The sequence below is a fragment of the Schistocerca americana genome, chromosome 3, assembly GCF_021461395.2.
Source record: "Schistocerca americana isolate TAMUIC-IGC-003095 chromosome 3, iqSchAmer2.1, whole genome shotgun sequence".
Taxonomy (NCBI): domain Eukaryota; kingdom Metazoa; phylum Arthropoda; class Insecta; order Orthoptera; family Acrididae; genus Schistocerca; species Schistocerca americana.
In genome coordinates this window covers 303,389,740-303,410,720 of record NC_060121.1, presented here as the reverse complement: position 1 = coordinate 303,410,720, position 20,981 = coordinate 303,389,740, and the positions used below count along the sequence as shown (strand labels likewise).

At 40.2% G+C, this 20,981-nt stretch overlaps 1 protein-coding gene across 1 annotated transcript in view; it reads left to right on the top strand.

Annotated features, from left to right (window-relative positions):
• The window catches only part of LOC124606045 (agrin-like), a 288,503-nt gene that overhangs the window by 130,499 nt on the left and 137,023 nt on the right, over positions 1–20,981 (top strand). Inside the window, exons 11-12 of the mRNA XM_047138007.1 lie at positions 4,731–4,868; positions 16,811–16,963. Of these exons, the coding sequence (XP_046993963.1) occupies positions 4,731–4,868; positions 16,811–16,963 (291 nt within the window). The remainder of the gene's footprint in view (positions 1–4,730; positions 4,869–16,810; positions 16,964–20,981) is intronic.

The window sequence follows — 20,981 nt, the reverse complement described above, 5'->3', positions numbered from 1 at the left end:
GTAGCATGCAGGGCTGTCGGCCATGTAAGAGCTCAGCCAGGCTGTGGTCGCCCATGGGGGTGAAACGGGAAGAAGCCAGAAACTGGAGAAGCGCATCATCAGCAGCAGAAGAAGTCAGGAGTTTCTGCATCTGAGCCTTAAATGTGCAGACCAGACGTTCAGCCTCACCGTTTGATTATGGATGGAACGGAGGGGCTGTGACATGCATAACGCCGTGACGAGCACAAAAATCCGCAAAATCGGGAGAGGCAAATTGCGGACCATTATCAGTAACAAGAGTAGAGGGAAGGCCTTCCAAACAAAAAATGCGGGCGAGAGCACTTGTGGTTGCCGTGGTGATAGGCGACGTGCAACGGACAATGAAAGGAAAATTAGAGTAGGCGTCAATTATGAGGAGCCAATAAGTACCTAAAAAAGGTCCCGCAAAGTCCACATGAGTGCGCTCCCAGGGCATCTCAGGCGAAGGCCACGTTGACAAAGATGAATTCGCGGTGGTGGCCTGTGGCGCATAAGGGCCACAGGCACCGACCATGTGTGCTATTTCAGAGTCAATGCCAGGCCAGTACACTTGACGGCATGCCAGAAATTTTGTGCGAGACACACCCCAGTGCCCTTGGTGAAGGAGGCGCAAGACTGAAGCACGCAAAGATGCAGGTACCACAACATGCGGCAAAGCATTGTCGGTGGAAAGGAGGATAACACCATCCCTAGCCGTGAGGCGGTAGCGCAAAGCGTAGTAGTACCGCAACGGGTCAGACGTCTTAGCTGATGGACAATCTGGCCAACCCTTCTGAATACAGTGTAAAACCTGGGAGAGGGTAGGATCAGAACCTGTAGCCACCGCCAGCCGGTCCCCTGTGATGGGGAATCCATCCACAACCCGCTGCTCGGCAACATCCAGATGGAAACACAGAAGTTTGTCCTTATCAAATGCCAGATCAGGACCCACGGGAAGGCGAGACAGTGCATCAGCATTTGCATGTTGAGCCGTCGGCCGGAAATGAATCTCATAATTGAAAGGAGACAAGTAAAGAGCCCAACGCTGGAGGCAGTGTGCAGCCTTTTCGGGAAGTGACGATGATGGATGAAACAAGGAAACAAGCGGTTTGTTATCCGTAACAAGGTGAAATTTAGATCCATAGAGAAAAACACCAAACTTATGAAGAGCATAAATAATAGCCAAAGCTCCTTTTTCAATTTAAGAATACTTTTGTTGTGCATCCATGAGCGTTTTGGAGGCATAAGCAATGGGTTGTTCAGAGCCGTCTGAAAAATGGTGCGCGAGGACTGCACCGACCCCGTATTGAGAGGCGTCTGTGGCAAGAACAAGATGTTGGCCAGGTCGATAAGTAGCCAGGCACGGGGCCTGTTTCAGCATAGTCTTCAATTTCTGGAAAGCCGCATCACATGACGCGGACCAGTGAAAAGGTACGTTTTTATGCAACAGGCAATGCAACGGCTGAGCCACCAAAGCAGCAGATGGTAAGAACTTGTGATAGTATGCTATTTTCCCCAGGAATGCCTGCAGTTCACTAACAGATGTAGGGCGAGGAAGGGCATCGATCGCAGCGACAGTTTGCTGAAGCGGATGAATACCATCCCAAGAGAGTTGAAACCCCAAGTACGTGATAGATGCCTGAAAAGATTGTGATTTCTGAAGATTACACTTAAGACCAGCAGTCTTAAGACATGAAAAAGTGTGTGGAAATTTTGAAGATGTTCTTCAGTGGTGGAGCCAGTGACAACAATGTCGTCCATGTAATTGATACACCCAGGGACAGGGAGCAATAATTGTTCCAAGAATCGCTGAAAGAGAGCAGGGGCGCTAGCAACCCCTGAATGGCAAGTGTTGGTATTGATAGAGGCCAAAAGGCGTGTTAAGGACCAGAAACTGCCAGGAAGCAGCGTCAAGAGGAAGTTGATGATAAGCTTCCGACAGGTCAATTTTAGAAAAATACTGGCCTTCAGCAAGTTTAGTGAACAGTTCTTCAGGTTGGGGCATAGGGTAAGTGTCGATGAGGCATTTACAGTGGCTTTGAAATTGCCACTGAGACGAATATCACCATTTGGCTTAGCAACGACAATGACAGGAGAGGACCACTCACTGGAAGTGACAGGAAGCAAGACCCCTGAAGTAGTGAGACGATCCTGCTCCCATTTTACCCAATCATGAAGGGCCACAGGAATGGGCCAAGCCCGAAAAAACTTAGGCCGAGCAGTGGTTTTGAGCGTGATATTAGCTTCAAAGTCGTTTGCACGGCCTAATCCAGGAGAAAAAAGGGATGAAAATGTCGTCGACAAGGAATCCAATTGAGCATAAGGAATAGCATCAGAGACGATATTGACAGAGTCATCTATGGAGAACCCAAAAACGCAAAAGGCATCGAAACCAAAAAGATTCTCTTCATTACTCTGATCGACCACAAATATGGGAACAGTGTGAACGATGGATTTGTAAGATACCACAGCATTAAATTGTCCCAAGAGAGAAATCTTCTGTTTATTGTACGTCCATAATTGCCGAGTGACAGGTGACAGGAGTGGAGAACCCAACTGAAGATACATCTGAGAATTAATTATTGTGGCAGCAGAACCAGTATCCACCTGCATGCGAACATCCCGACCAAGGATTTGGACAGTGAGGAGTAACTTACCTGAAAGGGAAGAAGTGCAATTGACAGACAACACAGAATCAGAATCAGTGCCATGTTCGTGAACATCATGTATGCGGTCGGATTTGCAAACAGAAGACACATGACCTTTCTTTTTTGCAATTGTGACACCAGCCCAACGTTAGGGACAATCCTCACGTCAATGTTTCATAAAACACCGCGGACATGAAGGAAGTTGCCGGGGGTTTCGCTGCAGTTTCTTAGCAGGTTGTTTACGGTTAGGCCGAGGCTGTGCGTGGGAGCGCAGTGCGGCCACGTCGGCCGGCGGGGACGCGCCACACGCGTCGTCAACAGTGCACAGAGGTTGTATTTCCCCAACATCACCCCACGCCTCTATTTGCGCCCCAGCGGCGCGAGAAATTTCAAAAGACTGCGCAATGGAGAGGACTTCATCTAGAGTCGGATTTGCCAACTGAAGGGCACATTGCCCAACTTCTTTGTTGGGCGCCAACCGGATAATAGCATGCCATACCATGGAATCGGCATAGGATTCTTTGTGAATGTCCGTAACAAACTGACACTTTCGACTGAGGCCGTGAAGTTCAGCAGCCCAAGTGCAATAGGATTGATGCGGTTGTTTTTGACCATGATAAAAGGCAACACGAGAGGCTACCACATGCATTTGCTTGTGAAAATAGACAGACAGAAGTGAGCACATTTCAGCAAAAGACAAAGATGCAGGATCTTTCAAAGGAGGCAATTGCGACAACAACCGATACATTTGAGGTGAAATCCAGGAAAGGAACAGAGACTTACATGTTTGTTCATCCGTGACATGAAATGCCAAGAAGTGCTATCGAAGACGGTTTTCATAGTCAGACCAGTCTTCCGCCGTCTCGTCGTAAGGAGGAAAGGGAGGTATAGCCAACGAGGAGAAACGCCCCGCTTTTGACGCCGCGACGAAATCGCAAATCACCGATGTTAGAAGCGTTTGCTGTTCAATGAGACCTTGCAATAGTTGCTCGACAGTAGCCATGGAAACCTGTGGGTCAACGATGAAAAGGAAAATTCCACTGCCTCATTGCCAGTTGTTACAACGTCAAGTTGAACACATATATTTCAAAACGACACAACACATATAAGTCACAGAGCAAGTTGACAAGCAAGACATGTGAACACGGCAACAGTTGAATGAGCACTGAGTCCAAGTCTAGAGGCCACTGGCTGGCTGGCCACTTAGGTGGCACGGCTGCTGCATGGCTGGCAGACAGCGCCGCATGTAGAGGACGCGCGTAATTGCGCGGCGGCACTTTGAATGATAGGCGAGTCACAAGAGGTACATCAGAATCCAAGGATACAAGCAAGCTGATTTAATAGCAAAAGTGCCTGCTGGGGCACATAATTCATAAACTCATTGTTGGACTTGGTCATAGGTCAGTGGAAAACTCAGTTGCTGGGCACCGTGAAAAGATTTGCATTCCACTTTTGCTTTTCCTCCTCTTGGTCACTTAGACTGGGTGAAATGGCTTTACATGTCTTTGTGTATAGTTCAGTTTCTGGTGAATGTGCTTTTATTCTCACATCGAAAGCCTCACTTGTTCATGGTCCTTGTGACACATGTATGCCTCATTTCAAAACAGTGCATTTGATGATCTGGAATTATATTGTTAATACAAGTGAGGTTCTGCTGTGTACTGTAGCTGGTGATGGAAGGAGTGTACTATGCAATATGTTTATGTTTCAGACATTAGTACGTTGCATGGAGCCAGCTCATCCATTTTTAGTGTAATGGTCAGCTATTACGTGTACTGTCTTAACAAATTATTTTGTTCTTTTTCCTTACATGTTTAAAATATAGATGCTTCTTATGATTTTAATGTAAGTAAGAACTATTTTTTACTAATTTAAAAATGATACTTGTAACAGGTAAATAACACTCATCTAATAATATTTTAAAGTGGTGACAACTGAAGCCATTGCACACCTTCAAAATATCATCACGTCATCTGAAGCCATTGCACACCTTCAAAATATCATCACATCATCTTCATCAACATCTTTTAAATTTTCTTCTTCTTGAGTATATTGTAAATGTTTGTGCTTTTCTCTTTTTTGTAGGTTCTATCTCTGATGCATGTGATCCAGATACTCTGCAATGCAAATGCAAACCTGGAGTTGGTGGTGTGAAATGTGACCGTTGTGAACCGGGCTACTGGGGGCTGCCAAAGATATCTGAAGGTCATGATGGATGTTTACGTAAGATATTATTTGATTTTGCAAATGGTTTACCATATTTCATTCACTTAATGTTATAAAGTTTGTTTACCTTTTTGCTTGTTCTTTTCACTTCCAGTTGTTCATTTTCCTTTATTGTAGTGGTGTTTACTCTTACAGCAAATGTTATATTCACTAAATATGGAATTATGTTTTGAAGTGAAGGAAGGACAGTATGTACAAACTATTGCAATTATGAAAGAGAACTGGACACAGTGAACGCAGACCTATAGGAGCATAATAATATACATTGACACAAAATCTGAATCTGAAATGTATGATTTCATAGCCAAGATTACGATTATAGGATAATAATGCATTATAACAATAATGCATTACAAAACAGAAAGCAGTCAATTACTCAAAGATGAGGCATTATACTAAGAGGCTGATAGAACAGAAGAGCAATAAGACAACATAGCTAGGCAATAAGGCAACATAGCTATAAAAAAATACAAATACATGGAGTCTCAGGAGGAATGATCAGCATTCAGGGTTATGACAGGAACAATCATTCAAAGCAAAAAAGTGTAGTAAACATGGGGTCTAAAATGCATACATTAAGAGCTATGAGCACTTCTTTATCTTCGATATTGTGAAACAAATCTCTTCTACTGCAATCTCTTGGCTTTACATATTTTGGGAGGGGTTATTGTGGACCAAAACAGGAAAAAATTGCCTGGTAAACATTGGCTCTAAAAAGCATACCTTAAGTGCTATGAGCACATGTTCAGTAGAAGAAATGTATTTCACAGTAGTGAATATGAAGAAGTGCTCGTAGCTCTTAAGGTATGCATTAAGAGCCCATGTTGATTGGATATTTTTCCATGCTTTGATCCACACTGACTCTCAAAATATGGAAAGCAAAAAACTTGGAAGTAAAGGAGATTTCTTTCACGGTATTGAAGATGGAGAAATACTCATAACTCTCAGGTCCCAGGACTTGAACACAAGTGGAAGAGAGTATATCCGGAAATTAGATTGATGAGTATCCTAGTGGCACTGAATAGGTGCAGGAGAAGAGACGTGTGTATATTGTCCACATGTCTTACTGTTGAAATGGTATCAGCAAGAAAAATGGACTATCAAAGCAATCTTGAGAAACTGAATCCAAAATCATCTTAAAATTATGTGGCACAGCTTTGGTAAAAGACATATTCTTGTAAGAAGATAATACGAGTTTTGTCTGACCAAATTAGAAGTTCAGCACTGGCATACCAAAGGCTTAAATTCAAATTAGCAAACTGCAGTAACATCATACTTTTAATAAGAAATGCCTGGAATATTAAGTTACATTGGTTTATGCTTGTGCCAACATTAAAGTTCTGCTAGAAGATGAATGGTTAGGTTGAAACTAGCTGAAGAGTAATAAAATAGAAACTTTTAACAATTTGGTGTCACCAAAATACTTATTGAACTGCAATCAATCAGTGGGAGCAATAGACAAGACAGTGTGACTTGATGCAGAATGCACTTGAATCAACATAAAATTATTTAAAAATTAGTCTTCACATGATAAACAAGTGTACTGGTACTAAATTCACATGTTACTTACAAATTCTGTAAGTAAGAAAACCTATTAATCTCAGAATATCATTTCACTCTTATTTGAGAAATTATAGAAAAGCATGACAAAGAAAGAACAAAATTAGAAGGTTACATGAATGCATGGTGCCTGTTCTTTCAGACACATCCAAAAGAACAGACACCACACAGAATTTGTAGCTGTGATACATATTATGTAAATTGAAAGTGGAGGGAAGAAAGGAAAGGGAAGGGACTATTGATGTCAGCTGCATCGGGATTCAGCTGCATTAAGCACTGTGCCAACTGCACACAGTATTTATTGCAATTGTGCAGACTGTCTTGGCATATCTCTCGGCCTTCCCACATTCCCATTTACTGTCAAATACCGGAAGTCCCTGTCCATGTCCACGATCCTCACTACTTTGAGAGTCCCACAGGAAGTTGGTCACCCACTCTACTGATGCCTTGAGGGGCAATGATTCCACCACATTCAGTAGTGCTGATGCTCAACTACAACCGATCACCTGCTGGAATCATATAGCAGTGAGCATGGAGGACATAGACAGGAACAGATAGATGGCTCTAAGTATTGTATTGTATTGAATTTATTGGTCCAGTTGACTACAAAGCAGCTTATGCATAATACATTGGATAGCTCAGGTTATAAGTATACAGCTGAAAGTCGTTTCTAGGCATGCTTATTTTAGGTTACAATAATGCAGTTTGTACATAAGTATTTATATAACAAACTTCGTAACTTTAAATATTCTTCAAAGGAGTAAAAGCAGTCATGCTATAAATATGATCTTAGAGATTTTCCAAAGGTATTGACCTCAGCAATAGCTTTTATGTTTTTAGGAAGTTTGTTATAAAGCTTACCCCCATGTGAAAAGTACCTTTTTGGCACAGAGCTGTGCTGATTTGTGTTATATGTAAGTTTCTGTTTTGTCTGGTAAAGTGATCATGTATATCACAGTATTTTTGGAGTCTGCAGTCCTTTCCTATTACATTTATTTTAAAGAATAAAATGGTTTCCATAATGTATACACATGGTAATGGAGGTATACCAGATTTCTTAAAGAATATAGCGGAGATGGTGAGTCGCGATAGGCACAACAAAAAGATTCACACAATTATAGCTTTCAGCCATTAAGGCCTTCGTCAGCAGTAGACACATGTACACACACGCGCGCACACACACACACACACACACTCACGCAAACGCAACTTGCACATGTGTCCGCAGTCTCAGAGAGCTGAAACTACACTGTGAGCAGCAGCACCAGTGCGTGATGGGAGTGGAAACTGGGTGGGGGTAAGGAGGAGGCTGGCGCAGGGAGGGGGAGGGATAATATAGTGGGAGTGGCGGACAGTGAAGTGTTGCAGTTTAGACAGAGAGCAGGAGAGAAGGTGCGGAGGGGGGAGGGGGTAAGTAAGAGAAATAAAAAGAAATGAAAAGACTGGGTGAGGTGGTGAAATGACGACTGTGTAGTGCTGGAATTGTTACATTCCATCCTGGATTTTCCATTGTTCGATTTCTTTAACAGAGGTTTACAAGAGTCTCTAGGCTTGTACCCAAACATGATACTAATGGCCCTTTTTTTGTAGTTTAAAAATGCTATTAGCTGTTCTCGAGTTGCCCCAGAAAGTGACCCCGTATCTAAACAAGAATGAAAATAGGTGTGATATGCATTCATTACTGTTTTCTCACTACAGCATGATTTTAGTGAGCGAAGAAAGTAACATGTTTTTCTCGGTTCTGCATTGAGATATTCAATACGTTTATTCCATTTTATGTTGCTCTGCAGCCATTGTCCTAAGAATTTGGTTTCAGTACTGTTACCAACTAGTTCGTCTTTGATAGTGACCAATGGGATAAACATGTTTTGTTTGGAGCATTGTGGAATTTTAGTGCAATGGTTTTTTTACTGTTTATTACAAGCTGATTATTCTGTACCCAGCTGCTAAGTTTTTTCGTGACCATGTTTACTGACTACTGTAACTGTTCATTGCTGTCTTTTTTGTGACCATGTTTACTGATCTGTTGTAACTGTTAATTGCTGTCTCCTTTTAGTAGAATTGTGGTGTAATCTGCAAATATGATTGTTTTATGTGCGTCAACATTTACGCTTATATCATTTATGTACAGAAGAAACAAATGAGGTCCCATTACTGATCCTTGGGGTACACCACATTTACTTTGTTTATAGTGAGATAAGTGTTCCAATACAGTTTTTAGCTCAATATTTGTGTGCTTGATACATGCTGTCTGCTTATGATTAGTCAGGAAAGAACTGATCCAGTTGTTGGTCAGACCTTGAATACCATATCTTTCAAGCTTTGATAGCAGAATTTTATGATCCACCATGTCAAAAGCTTTTGACGGGTTGATAAATAGTCCTATTGATTCCTGTTTCTTGCCCATCAGGTTTAGGATGGAACTGATGTACTCATAATTAGCAGTTGTCATTGACCTCTTATTTCTGAATCGATGGTGTTCATTGCATAGGGTGTTGTTTTTATTTATAAATTTCATAAGTTTGTCATACATAACGTTTTCTAATACTTTTGAGATGCAGGAGGAAATTGTGATGGGTCTGTAGTTATTTACATATCTTTCTCACCTTATTGTATACTGGAATAACTTTTGATATTCTCAATACATCATGGAAAGTACGTGCCTGAAGTGAGCAGTCACATAAAAGTGTGAGTATTTCAATTAGGTTTGATGCTCTCTTCTATTATTGTTGCAGGTACACCATCAATGCCACAGGGTTGGAATTTTTCAGTCTTTTCATTTCTTTAGTTACTTCATCTTGTGAAACAGAATTGATATACATTGATCCTCTACATGCACTTATTTTATATCCATTTGCCTGAGTGTTCTTATGTAAGTTTGATTATAATAAAATTGTTAAATGTGTTGGCTACCTGTAAAGGATATGTCACTTCTTTATTTTTTGAGATAGTGTTATATTTTTGCAAGATTGTCTGTATTCTCCAATTTCATTTTTTATAACACATAGCCTACGATTTATTAACTGAATCATAAACATATTCATCATAATGCATTATTTTTGCTGCTTTTATTACTTTGTTAAATATTTTGAAGTATTTTTTATAGTATGTGTGTACTTCTGGTGAGGAATTTTTTGGGTTACATACTCCATGAAGTAGTCTTTTCTTCTGGCATGAAACCCTTATTCCCCTTGTGCTTCAACTGTTTGTTCTGGAGTTCCCCCGTATGCTTACAGTTTTCAGTAGGAATGCAATTTTAAAGAAATGGGTTAATGTACCAATGAAAGTGTTGAACTTTACATTTATATCATTCATTCTGTACAGTTGTGACTGATTTATTTCTGTAATAAGCTGTTGAAGTAGTTTACATTATCCTGATTATAACGTCTTAAAGAAATGTTGTTAATAATACTGCCTTTTACTTTTATGCTTAATATTTGAGCAAGAGGGTCACTAAAACCTGCATTGAAAAGTTTTAGTGAAGTGTTGTGTAAACTCTTCTTGACTAGAAATCGGTCTAGAGGTGTTTGGCAAGTTTCTGGTACTCAGATAGCAGCTTTTATTCAGCCTTTAAATTATAGGATGTTGCAAGGTTCAAAAGGGTTACTATTTGTAAGGAAATCTATCCATTTTATTTACTTTATGTAGCAATGACTCCATTTTGTTTAAGAAAGTTCAAAATTTCCAGATGGTGATTAGTAAACTGTAGCAAAAACCAGGTTGAACTGAATAATTTTTATAGCTGCAGTTTCATAAACTTTTTTTGACGTATGTTCTAGTTAAGCCAGGTAGGGTAATAAAATTTATGTTTTCCTTTGTGTAAATTGCCACCCCACCATGCTTACTGTTTTTCCTGCAGTAGTAAGAATCCAAAGTGAATTTGTTTATTTTCATATTCTGGTTTAATTCTGGGCTAAGACAGTGCTCAGAAATGCGTAACACTGAGAAATATATAAGTTCACCTGTTAACAGTACATTAATTTCATCAATCTTATTATGCAGGGACTGCACATTATGGTGGTAAATTTTTAGATCGTGCTTACTCACCATCTCATAATTGGGAGTCATGTTTACAGCATTACTTACCTTTAGTTTAAATTAGGATCGTCGGTAGTGCTGTATTTTAGTTCTTCTTTCTCATTCAATTTGTTTTCCTTGCTGTTGTTGGAAGTGGCAATGTGGATTGGCCAAGAGGCATGCTGAGATAGTGCACACAGTTACGACAAACATTGCATCCAGGTGGCGCAATGGTTAAGGCAACTGCCTAGTAAGTAGGTGATCCCAGGTTCAAATCCTGGTTAGGCACACATTTCCACTCATCACTGCTGATTTTGCATAAACGCCCAATGCAGCTGTCATCCACAGTCCCTTTCCTTTCCTTTCCTTCCTCCCCCTCCACATGCAATTTATATAAAACCAGGAGAGGAAATCGCTTTGTGACTACAATAAAATCACTTTTCAGGCATTGTTGTTTTGTCTTGGAAAAAACATCTGCCATGTGATAAGATATGTTGGCTGCAACAAAAAAAAGGGGGGGGGGGGGAGACTGTATACTGTCCCATGTTTCGATATGCACCATACCATAAAACACTGCGCAGCAGGAATGGCAGAATTGCCAGGACTGGCTTGAGGCACACCACACTGCACACCACAGGGTTACCAGTGTTTGAATTTTGTTTTGTTGTTTAATCGGATACTTACTGCAAGTGCAGTTCTTTTCTTCTTCCAGGGAATGTTATGCCAAAGTACACTGAAATATCTTGCAATTGGGTATGAGACGATAACATAATCTCAAGTTACCCTTCCCTGTGACCCCAGAAAGTACAGTTGGTAAAGGCATGCTTTTTCTATAAATGCACGTTACAGAATATATGAAGTAGTCTGCAACAGACAATTTTTTGCGTCTTTTTGAATAAAGCTGTTCTGTCAACAAACCACCAAGGAATCTTGGAAGTCTGCCTCTCACCTCCATAGAAAAGTACAGCAGCCATTTAAAAGAACAGTTAAATCATGTATAATTTGGAATATTTCTATATTAAAGACTGTTTGCAGCACTATATCATTTGTTTCTAAAAATTATACGCTATCCTGTTTTGATAGTTCTATGCAATAATATTGTTCATCATGGACCAAATACATTATATGCTTTTTGGAGACAGCTGTGTGCACGACATCGTGTAAATGTAGGTGTTGTCTTGCGTTTTTAGAAGTAAGACACTAAATCTTGTATAACTGTCACATTTTTGTACTGCCCAAGCTTGCGTGCTCTGTAAATTAGAGTAAACAATTGAGTGAAGTAACAGCTCTTCAGTAAGGAGGTTATATTCAAAATTTTAGTATTGCTAACAGATTGTTTAACCCTTTTGCAGGCCGTAGGGGATATACTTCCAACTAAATGTATTTCTTTACAGCATTTAAGGGAATATGTGTTACCACTTCTGTACACTCCTGGCATCTAGTGGCAGTCCACTGTAACAGCTATAGTTTCTGTTTGTTGTGGAACACAGCCTTCAGGGCTGTGGGAAGTACATAGCTCACCAAACAATGGCATGTTAATGGCTCTTGGGAAGTATGGTTACCATCAAAATAGTTTCTGGAAAGGGCTTCCGATGTGTACTTACCATGAAGTTAATCTGGCACTCGTGGTCCTTGAGAAGCTTACTTACCACCAACTCAGGGCTATCCCAAAGCTTTTGCAAATATGTGTTACCACCTCTATCTATACATGACATGTTGTAGTAGTACACTGCACCAGGTATATGAAAACTGCTACAACAATCAGTTTCTGTTCATCATGGGATCAAATATTGTTAGAATACATTGCTTCACTCCTGCAATATACATTATTGTGACAGTATAATGAAAAGAATAGTTGCTCCTCACCATATAGTAGCGGAGATGCTGAGCGACTCAGCATCCCTGCTTTATGGTGACTAGCAACCATCCTTTTCATTATATTGTTACATTCAGTCCTGGAATTTCCACACATTATTGTGACCTATATCAGCTCATACCTCTATTGCATGATAAAGTTTCCATGTCTGTTTTCACATTGTGGTAAGTAAATTTTAATATTGGTAACAAATATTATTTAAATAAATGTTGGTTGACCTAGCAATCATACACCATTGGTGTAGAAGTGTAGCTTGGATTTTGGGACTCTCCAAGAGCTAATTCATTGCAGATATTATCTGCAGTTCCTTTGGTCATTCTGAATATAATTTCCTTCAGCACATCTTCATGCTTTTTGCGATCCCATTTGGTGTAATTAGCTGTTTGTGTCAAGGATTCCATTTCACAGACTGTTAGTCTTTTTGCATCTTTTGCCTTTATTTTCTAGGCATTGATGCCATATTATAGACATAGGTCTTTCTAAAGTTTTATAAAGGCATGTTCTGGTTTGCTTCTGGGTGAGAGAGGGTTTCATTACATTATTAATGACTCCCATTGCCTTTGTATACCTGGTGGCTTTTTCAGCTAGGTCTGTTTCTTCCAGAAAGGTTAGTTTATAGCCTATATATGTGAATGTATTCACTCTTTCTAGAATTTCTCTCAAACAGATCTTACTTTGTACTGGGTATTCCCCACAGAGGGTCACAGTTTTTGTTTTTTTGACAGTGTATTGACTAAGTGGAGAATTGTGCATTTGAAGGGAAACAATACAACAACAACACATGCTGAATTGGTGGAAACAGAAATAAAAAATGCAGCATCATATACACTCCTGGAAATGGAAAAAAGAACACATTGACACCGGTGTGTCAGACCCACCATACTTGCTCCGGACACTGCGAGAGGGCTGTACAAGCAATGATCACACGCACGGCACTGCGGACACACCAGGAACCGCGGTGTTGGCCGTCGAATGGCGCTAGCTGCGCAGCATTTGTGCACCGCCGCCGTCAGTGTCAGCCAGTTTGCCGTGGCATACTGAGCTCCATCGCAGTCTTTAACACTGGTAGCATGCCGTGACAGCGTGGACGTGAACCGTATGTGCAGTTGACGGACTTTGAGCGAGGGCGTATAGTGGGCATGCGGGAGGCCGGGTGGACGTACCGCCGAATTGCTCAACACGTGGGGCGTGAGGTCTCCACAGTACATCGATGTTGTCGCCAGTGGTCGGCAGAAGGTGCACGTGCCCGTCGACCTGGGACCGGACCGCAGCGACGCACGGATGCACGCCAAGACCGTAGGATCCTACGCAGTGCCGTAGGGGACCGCACCGCCACTTCCCAGCAAATTAGGGACACTGTTGCTCCTGGGGTATCGGCGAGGACCATTCGCAACCGTCTCCATGAAGCTGGGCTACGGTCCCGCACACCGTTAGGCCGTCTTCCGCTCACGCCCCAACATCGTGCAGCCCGCCTCCAGTGGTGTCGCGACAGGCGTGAATGGAGGGACGAATGGAGACGTGTCGTCTTCAGTGATGAGAGTCGCTTCTGCCTTGGTGCCAATGATGGTCGTATGCGTGTTTGGCGCCGTGCAGGTGAGCACCACAATCAGGACTGCATACGACCGAGGCACACAGGGCCAACACCCGGCATCATGGTGTGGGGAGCGATCTCCTACACTGGCCGTACACCACTGGTGATCGTCGAGGGGACACTGAATAGTGCACGGTACACCCAAACCGTCATCGAACCCATCGTTCTACCATTCCTAGACCGGCAAGGGAACTTGCTGTTCCAACAAGACAATGCACGTCCGCATGTATCCCGTGCCACCCAACGTGCTCTAGAAGGTGTAAGTCAACTACCCTGGCCAGCAAGATCTCCGGATCTGTCCCCCATTGAGCATGTTTGGGACTGGATGAAGCGTCGTCTCACGCGGTCTGCACGTCCAGCACGAACGCTGGTCCAACTGAGGCGCCAGGTGGAAATGGCATGGCAAGCCGTTCCACAGGACTACATCCAGCATCTCTACGATCGTCTCCATGGGAGAATAGCAGCCTGCATTGCTGCGAAAGGTGGATATACACTGTACTAGTGCCGACATTGTGCATGCTCTGTTGCCTGTGTCTATGTGCCTGTGGTTCTGTCAGTGTGATCATGTGATGTATCTGACCCCAGGAATGTGTCAATAAAGTTTCCCCTTCCTGGAACAATGAATTCACGGTGTTCTTATTTCAATTTCCAGGAGTGTAATACAGTGGGTAGGTGGCACAGATACATACAGTGTGGTCAAACAAGTCTGAATAATCAAGAACTACATGGCAGACCATCTCTCTGTGAAGAGCAGGAAGTGGAAAAGAAGAGCAGGTCTTGGTGCATTAGTGGTAAAAATGAAAATCATCATGGATCAGTTTTCTAGCTGGGTTCCATGGCTGCTCACATCCATTTGAACAGTTTGCCAAACTGAGACAGCGGGGTAAATATTGCACCAATCTTAGGCCAATCCAGATGTCTACCTACCTAATCAAGATGGATGTGTGCTATGCCTATCACTATTACTCCAAGACATAGGAGCAAATCAAGTAGTGGAAGTGTGTGGATTCACCATTGACAGAAAAAGGTGAAGGCTCAACCACCATTCAGTAATGTGATGCTGAGTATTTTTTGGACTGCTTCAATATGTTGCTAATGCTCATAAGTATCGAACCATCACCAAAGCATACTACCAAAATCTACTGTTGAGGTTACAGGAGGCTATCAAGACAAAGTGTTTTAGTTCCATGACAACATGCCAGCTCATTCTGCACAGGTCTTACATACTGCTTCTTTTGGCTGTCAGATTTTCCTCAACCCTCTATTCTTCTGTCATGCACCCTGTGACTTTCTCTCTCTCTCTCTCTCTCCTTGTAAGAAGAAACCATTGCTTTGCAGCCTTTTCCAGAATGCTGACAAGATAAATGTTAAATGTTTCCTGAACAACAAAAATCCAGATTTCTTTAATCAATGTTTCTGCCAAGTAATACATGTTAGGAAAAGGAGAGTTGCATTGAAAGTCCAGCATGTAGTGAAAGACAAGCACCACCTTTAGTTTTTAAGGTCACAGTTTAATTTTTTGAGTAGACAATTAAAATTTATGGCCACCCCAAATAGTTTGGAAATTTTAATATGTTAGAAAATCACAGATGCTTTTTTTTCATTTATTAGTCTAATGCACTTCCACATGTAGTTTATTTGACATGAAGTAAATGTCATATTTTATAAGCTTGGGTGCATTCAACACTTCTGTTGATCAGGCAGTCAAATGAGGCAAAACTGTGACAAAGTTTGTGTATAACACTTTACACTTTGTCATTTGCTGTGTAAGTAAGTAAAAAATAGATCTGTAGGTACTGTATAGAATGATCCCTTTAAATATGTTTGAAATTTCTGCAGGGTAGGTACATTGTGGATCTGTACGAGTTTGTTGTCTTTGAGTTGAGGCTGGGGATCTTCTGGGAAAATAGGGGGAAAATGGATTAATGGAGCACTGAAGTGTTGATAATAGGGGAACTGCCTGTGAGGGGTGATGATGATGATGTTTGGTTTTGGAGCACTCAACTGAGCAGTCATCAGTGCCTGTGCAGATGAAGTCCCAATTTTTACACGGTACAATTTTTTATAAAGGCCAATCTAGACACTGTTGCTAATGATAATGATGATGATGAAATGATGAGTACAACACAAACACCCAGTCCCTGAGCAGAGAAAATCCCTAACGTGGCCGGGAATCGAACCCGGGACCTCTTGATCCAAAGGCAGCAACACTAGCCACTAGACCACGAGTGCAGATGCTGTGAGGGGTGAAGTAATCTTACTGGGTAGTAATATTCCAAGACTGGAGCTGGAAATTTGTAGATTTTGTATTTGTCTCAGCCTTATGGAGACAAAACTGGGGGCAGCTGCATCTGAGCATTAAGTAAGAAAGAGTGATCCATTGCTCTCAGCTTTTCATACTCCATAAAAAGTTTTCCAGACACCGTCAGGTTAGTCAAACCAATGTGCTGTTTTGACAGTTTATTGAAGTAACTGAGTAATCACAACTGAAGATTAAAATGATTTATGTGGAAACTATTCTACACTTGAAATGAATTAGTTTATTTTCCTTCACTGCACCAATTACCATTTTCTGTCACAGCTTAATGCAACAGTGGAGAACTTTTACACCTTAATAAATCTCGTAATACAGTTTATACACCTACAGTCTGAATATAAAACTGAATTTATAATATATACCTTCTTCTTTACTACCCAAAGTCGTTCGCATGTGAAAAATAGCTAACAGACATAAGCTTGTTTGTATAAAATATAATTGTAAAATGTATATCACTAGTACTGCAGATGGCAAGGATTTTTGAATATCCTGTGAAAGTTCGTATATTTGAATAGAATACATATAATTCATAAATGGAAGCGCATTAAAGATTAGATGTATTTTCTTCAAACAATTAGCTTGTGGATGCTCCACATATGGTGCTGTTCGAGAAGATTGTGAACAGATGACTGGCCGGTGCATGTGCAAATCTGGTGTTCAAGGACAGAAGTGCACTGTCTGTACTGGGCATAACTTAACTCTTGGTCCTTCAGGCTGTGTGTCAGTGTCAGGTAAGAATAATCATTAAAATTATGTATTTGTAGTGCAGTGTAATACAGACAAAAAAAACAAATATAAGAAATGTCCAGTGTTCAATTTAGTGAATGAAATCTACATTCAGCAGTCAGGATAAGGTTATGGTAAGGGTGATAATTAGAGTCATAAACAAATATTAAATTTTCATCTTCTTGAACCTATGATTTCTACATCAGTTAGTGTTGCATGTTAATGTTATTTCAGTACACTCTGCCTCTTTTCAATCTGTGCTAGACATTGATACATACTGTATAATGTGCTCACTTTGTTCTTCATCATTAATGCCTGTGTTCTAGCAGCGAATTAGTATGTGTTAGTGGATGAAACTGATGATATCTCCAAAACTGCCCATTGCAAATATGTGGTTTAGTGTCTGATGCTACATGTAGTTCCCTTATTGTGCTCTATAGTGGCTGTATGCTGCTAACTGTTTTGCTGTCAAGGTTTCACTGTGTTTGAAGTGGTCACCATCACACCATGGTTGTTACCAGAATTCTTTCCTGTCTCTTTGGCATCAATGTATTTTTCAAAGTTAAAAAAATAAATAAAATAAAATAAAATAAGATAAATGAGATGCACTATAATATTTTCAAGTTCGTGTGAGTGTTGTCAAATGGTGACACTAGTGACACATTTTTGAATGTTGCAGAATATTCTCAAATATTCCAGATTACAACTTGGAAACAGCATGTGTCACATTGATCTGCATTCTGACAAAATCATCGTAACTATGAATTGCACTTGTTTCAACTAACTTTCCATTCAGCTTTAAAAGACTCCAGTAAGATTAGTGTACAGTATGACTATCAGTAAAGCACAGGGACAAACATTCCAATGTTGCAGAGTGAATTTAAAAGAATCTTGTTTCATAATAAACAACTATATGTAGCATATTCATTTGTTGGACAACCACAAAACTTATTCATCTTTGCATTCAGAATCAAACTATTAACTGCAGCTTATATAAATACACTTTGAATAAGTTAGATGCTATACACATGATATGATTTGTTTCCAACTTGCTCTGGATTTGTGCAGACATAACTGAGTTTTCGAACAGCATTAGTTAGATTAGGGGAAATACTGTGGTAGAGACAGTAATTCAGGAATATCACAGGTTCTAATGAGGGAATTATTCACACTCAGAATGTTTTCCTCATCACTCAACAATGATTTAAAAAAAAAAAAAAAAAAAAAAAAAAAAAAAAGTCCTTAGCATCCAAATGAGTGACAAGCCAAAATGAAGGCTACCTACTGGCAAACTAACCAGGAAGCTTAGTTTGGTATGTTTTGCATTTACAAGTAGCTTCTGTTGTGTTGACTTGGTAACAAGGGTGATAGAGTATTTTGCATACTTCACTTATACTCTAGTTCACAGCCATACATATTACAGAGGTCTCTTCAATTATCATGACATTCTTAGATTCACTTCCCTGTTCATTTGCTTGTTAGTGCTACTTTGGGCTAGTTATAAAAATCAACATAATTTATTGACCATTCACACAGTATAAGACAAGTGTTAAAACTTTTAAATATTAAACTGAATGAAAAATCAGTCAGTAGTAGCTATATTTAGTGATGTTAATTAGCATCTCTAATCAACTTCAATAAATACAGCTATTGTGGACTGTTGGACTTTTCATTCAGTTTTATATTTTAAAACTTTTAACACCTGTGTTATACTGTATGAATGGTGAAGCAATTATGTATAATTAATTGAGCCCTAATTTTAAAATTATCTGTAATAAGAAGCAGATTCAGATGAAGTGTGATGTATACAACAATACAAGATACAAAAATATCTTCCATCCAGACTTTGTGTTCTTACCTAAGGTTTAGGTATGGGAATCTAAATCTACATCTACATAGATACTGAGCAAGCCACTGTAAGGTGTGTGATGTAGGATATAGTGTACCACTACTTGTCATTTCCCCTCCTGTTCCACTCACAAATAGAGCAAGGGAAAAATGACTGTCCGTACACCTTCGTATGAGCCTTATTTTCTTGTATATTCTTATCTTACGCATGATGTATGTTGGTGGGAGCAGAATCATTTGGCAGTCAACTTAAAATGCTGGTTATGTAAATTTTCACAGTAGTATTTCCCAAAAAGAACACTACCTTCTCTTCAGGGATTCCCGTTTGAGTTTCTGAAGCATCTCTGTAATACTTAAGTTTTTCCCAACCTACTGGTAACAAATCTAGCAGCCCTCTTCTGAATTTCTTTTATGTCTTCCTTCAATTTGACCTTGTACAGATTCCAAACACTCAAGCAGTACTCAAGAATAGGTCATGTCAGAGTCCTATATGCTGTCTCCTTTACAGGTGAACCACTCTTTCCTGGAATTCTCCCAATAAACTGAAGTCAACCATTTGCCTTCCCTACCACAGTTTTCACATGCTCTATCCACCTCATACTGCTTTGCAAAAGCTGGACACCAGTAATACTGTATCTGAACATTACAGGTTTGTTCTTCCTACTCATCTGCATTAACTTACATTTCTCCAAATTTAGGGCTAGCTGCCATTCATCACACCAACTGGAATTTTGTCTAAGTCATCTTGTATCTTCCTACAGTCACTCATCTTTGGCACCTTACCATACAGCATGACATCATCAGCAAACAACTGCAGAGTGCTGCCCACCCTGTCTGCCAAATAATTTATCTATACAGAGAACAACAGCAGTCCTTTCACACTTCCCTGGGCACTCCTGACAATGCCCTTGTCTCTGATGAACACTTGCCATTGAGAACAACATACAGGGTTCTATTATTTAAGAAGTCTTTGAGCCAGTCACATATCTGCGAATTTCTTCCATATGCTCACACCTTCATTAATGCAATGGGGCTCACATGCATGTGCATTTTCAATTAAGTATAAAGCTTTTACAATTAAATTTTTTCAGATTACATTATTTCTTATTACATTATAATTCATAATAAATTCAAGTTACAAGGGCCTTTTGGGATAAAACCACTACTTGACTTACTTTTTAAAAGTATCCCCTGTGAATATCTTAACTTCATGTGGTAACAAGTTATGAAAAACAGCTCCTTTGACATAGGGAATTTTTGCTATTAAAGTTAATCTTTTGTTAACCATATGAAAGTCTTTTCTATGCCTTGTTTCATAGTTGTGAATATCCTTGTTTCTTCTTGTAATCTTAGTGTCTCCTTTCACTAGCATTATAGTTTCCACCATATACACAGCATAAATTGTGAGAATATTGTGTCTAATGAACAGGGGTTTGCAAGAAGTTCCCGGTTTTACTTCAGCTATGTTCCTCAAGGCTTACTTCTGCAGTATAAAAACCCTTTCCGTATTAGTTTGGCATGTCCCACCCCACAGTACTATTCCCTAAGATAAGAAAGGGTACACTAATCCATAATACAGGCTGTTTATAAATGAATATCAGGTTTTAATGCTTTGTAATATTTATTACATTAAACTTACAGTTATAAATGAAATGTCAAATGAAAGAGCAACTCAAACAGTTTTACCAAGAACCTTATAAATGTTCAATGTGAGCACCATCTATCACACGGCACACATCAAGTCTATTTACCCATGTACCCAAGCACTGGATAGGCTGCAAGGGGCCCAATGACAGGGCTTGCTTTGCATGGCCTCCATGTTCACCTGACCTAACGCCATGAGATTTTTTCCCATCAGGGATTGTGTGTACATGCCTCTGCTACCAGCAGACCTCCTTGAATTAAGAAAATGGATTGAAGCAGCTGTTGCTTCAATCACTGAAGACACATTTGGAAGTCAAATAAAATGGCTCACGAGTGTGATGTGCGCAATGTTCTACCACGCGGAAATACAGCCGTTGAAAGTGAAAATATTCCATGTAACAAATGTGTAACAGATATCGAACATTTAAAAGAGTGTTTCATAAGCATACAAACAGCAATTAACACTTTAAAGAATGATTTAACGAAACTTCAAAATGAAAATACCGAACTGTTAGGTTATCTGAAATTGAG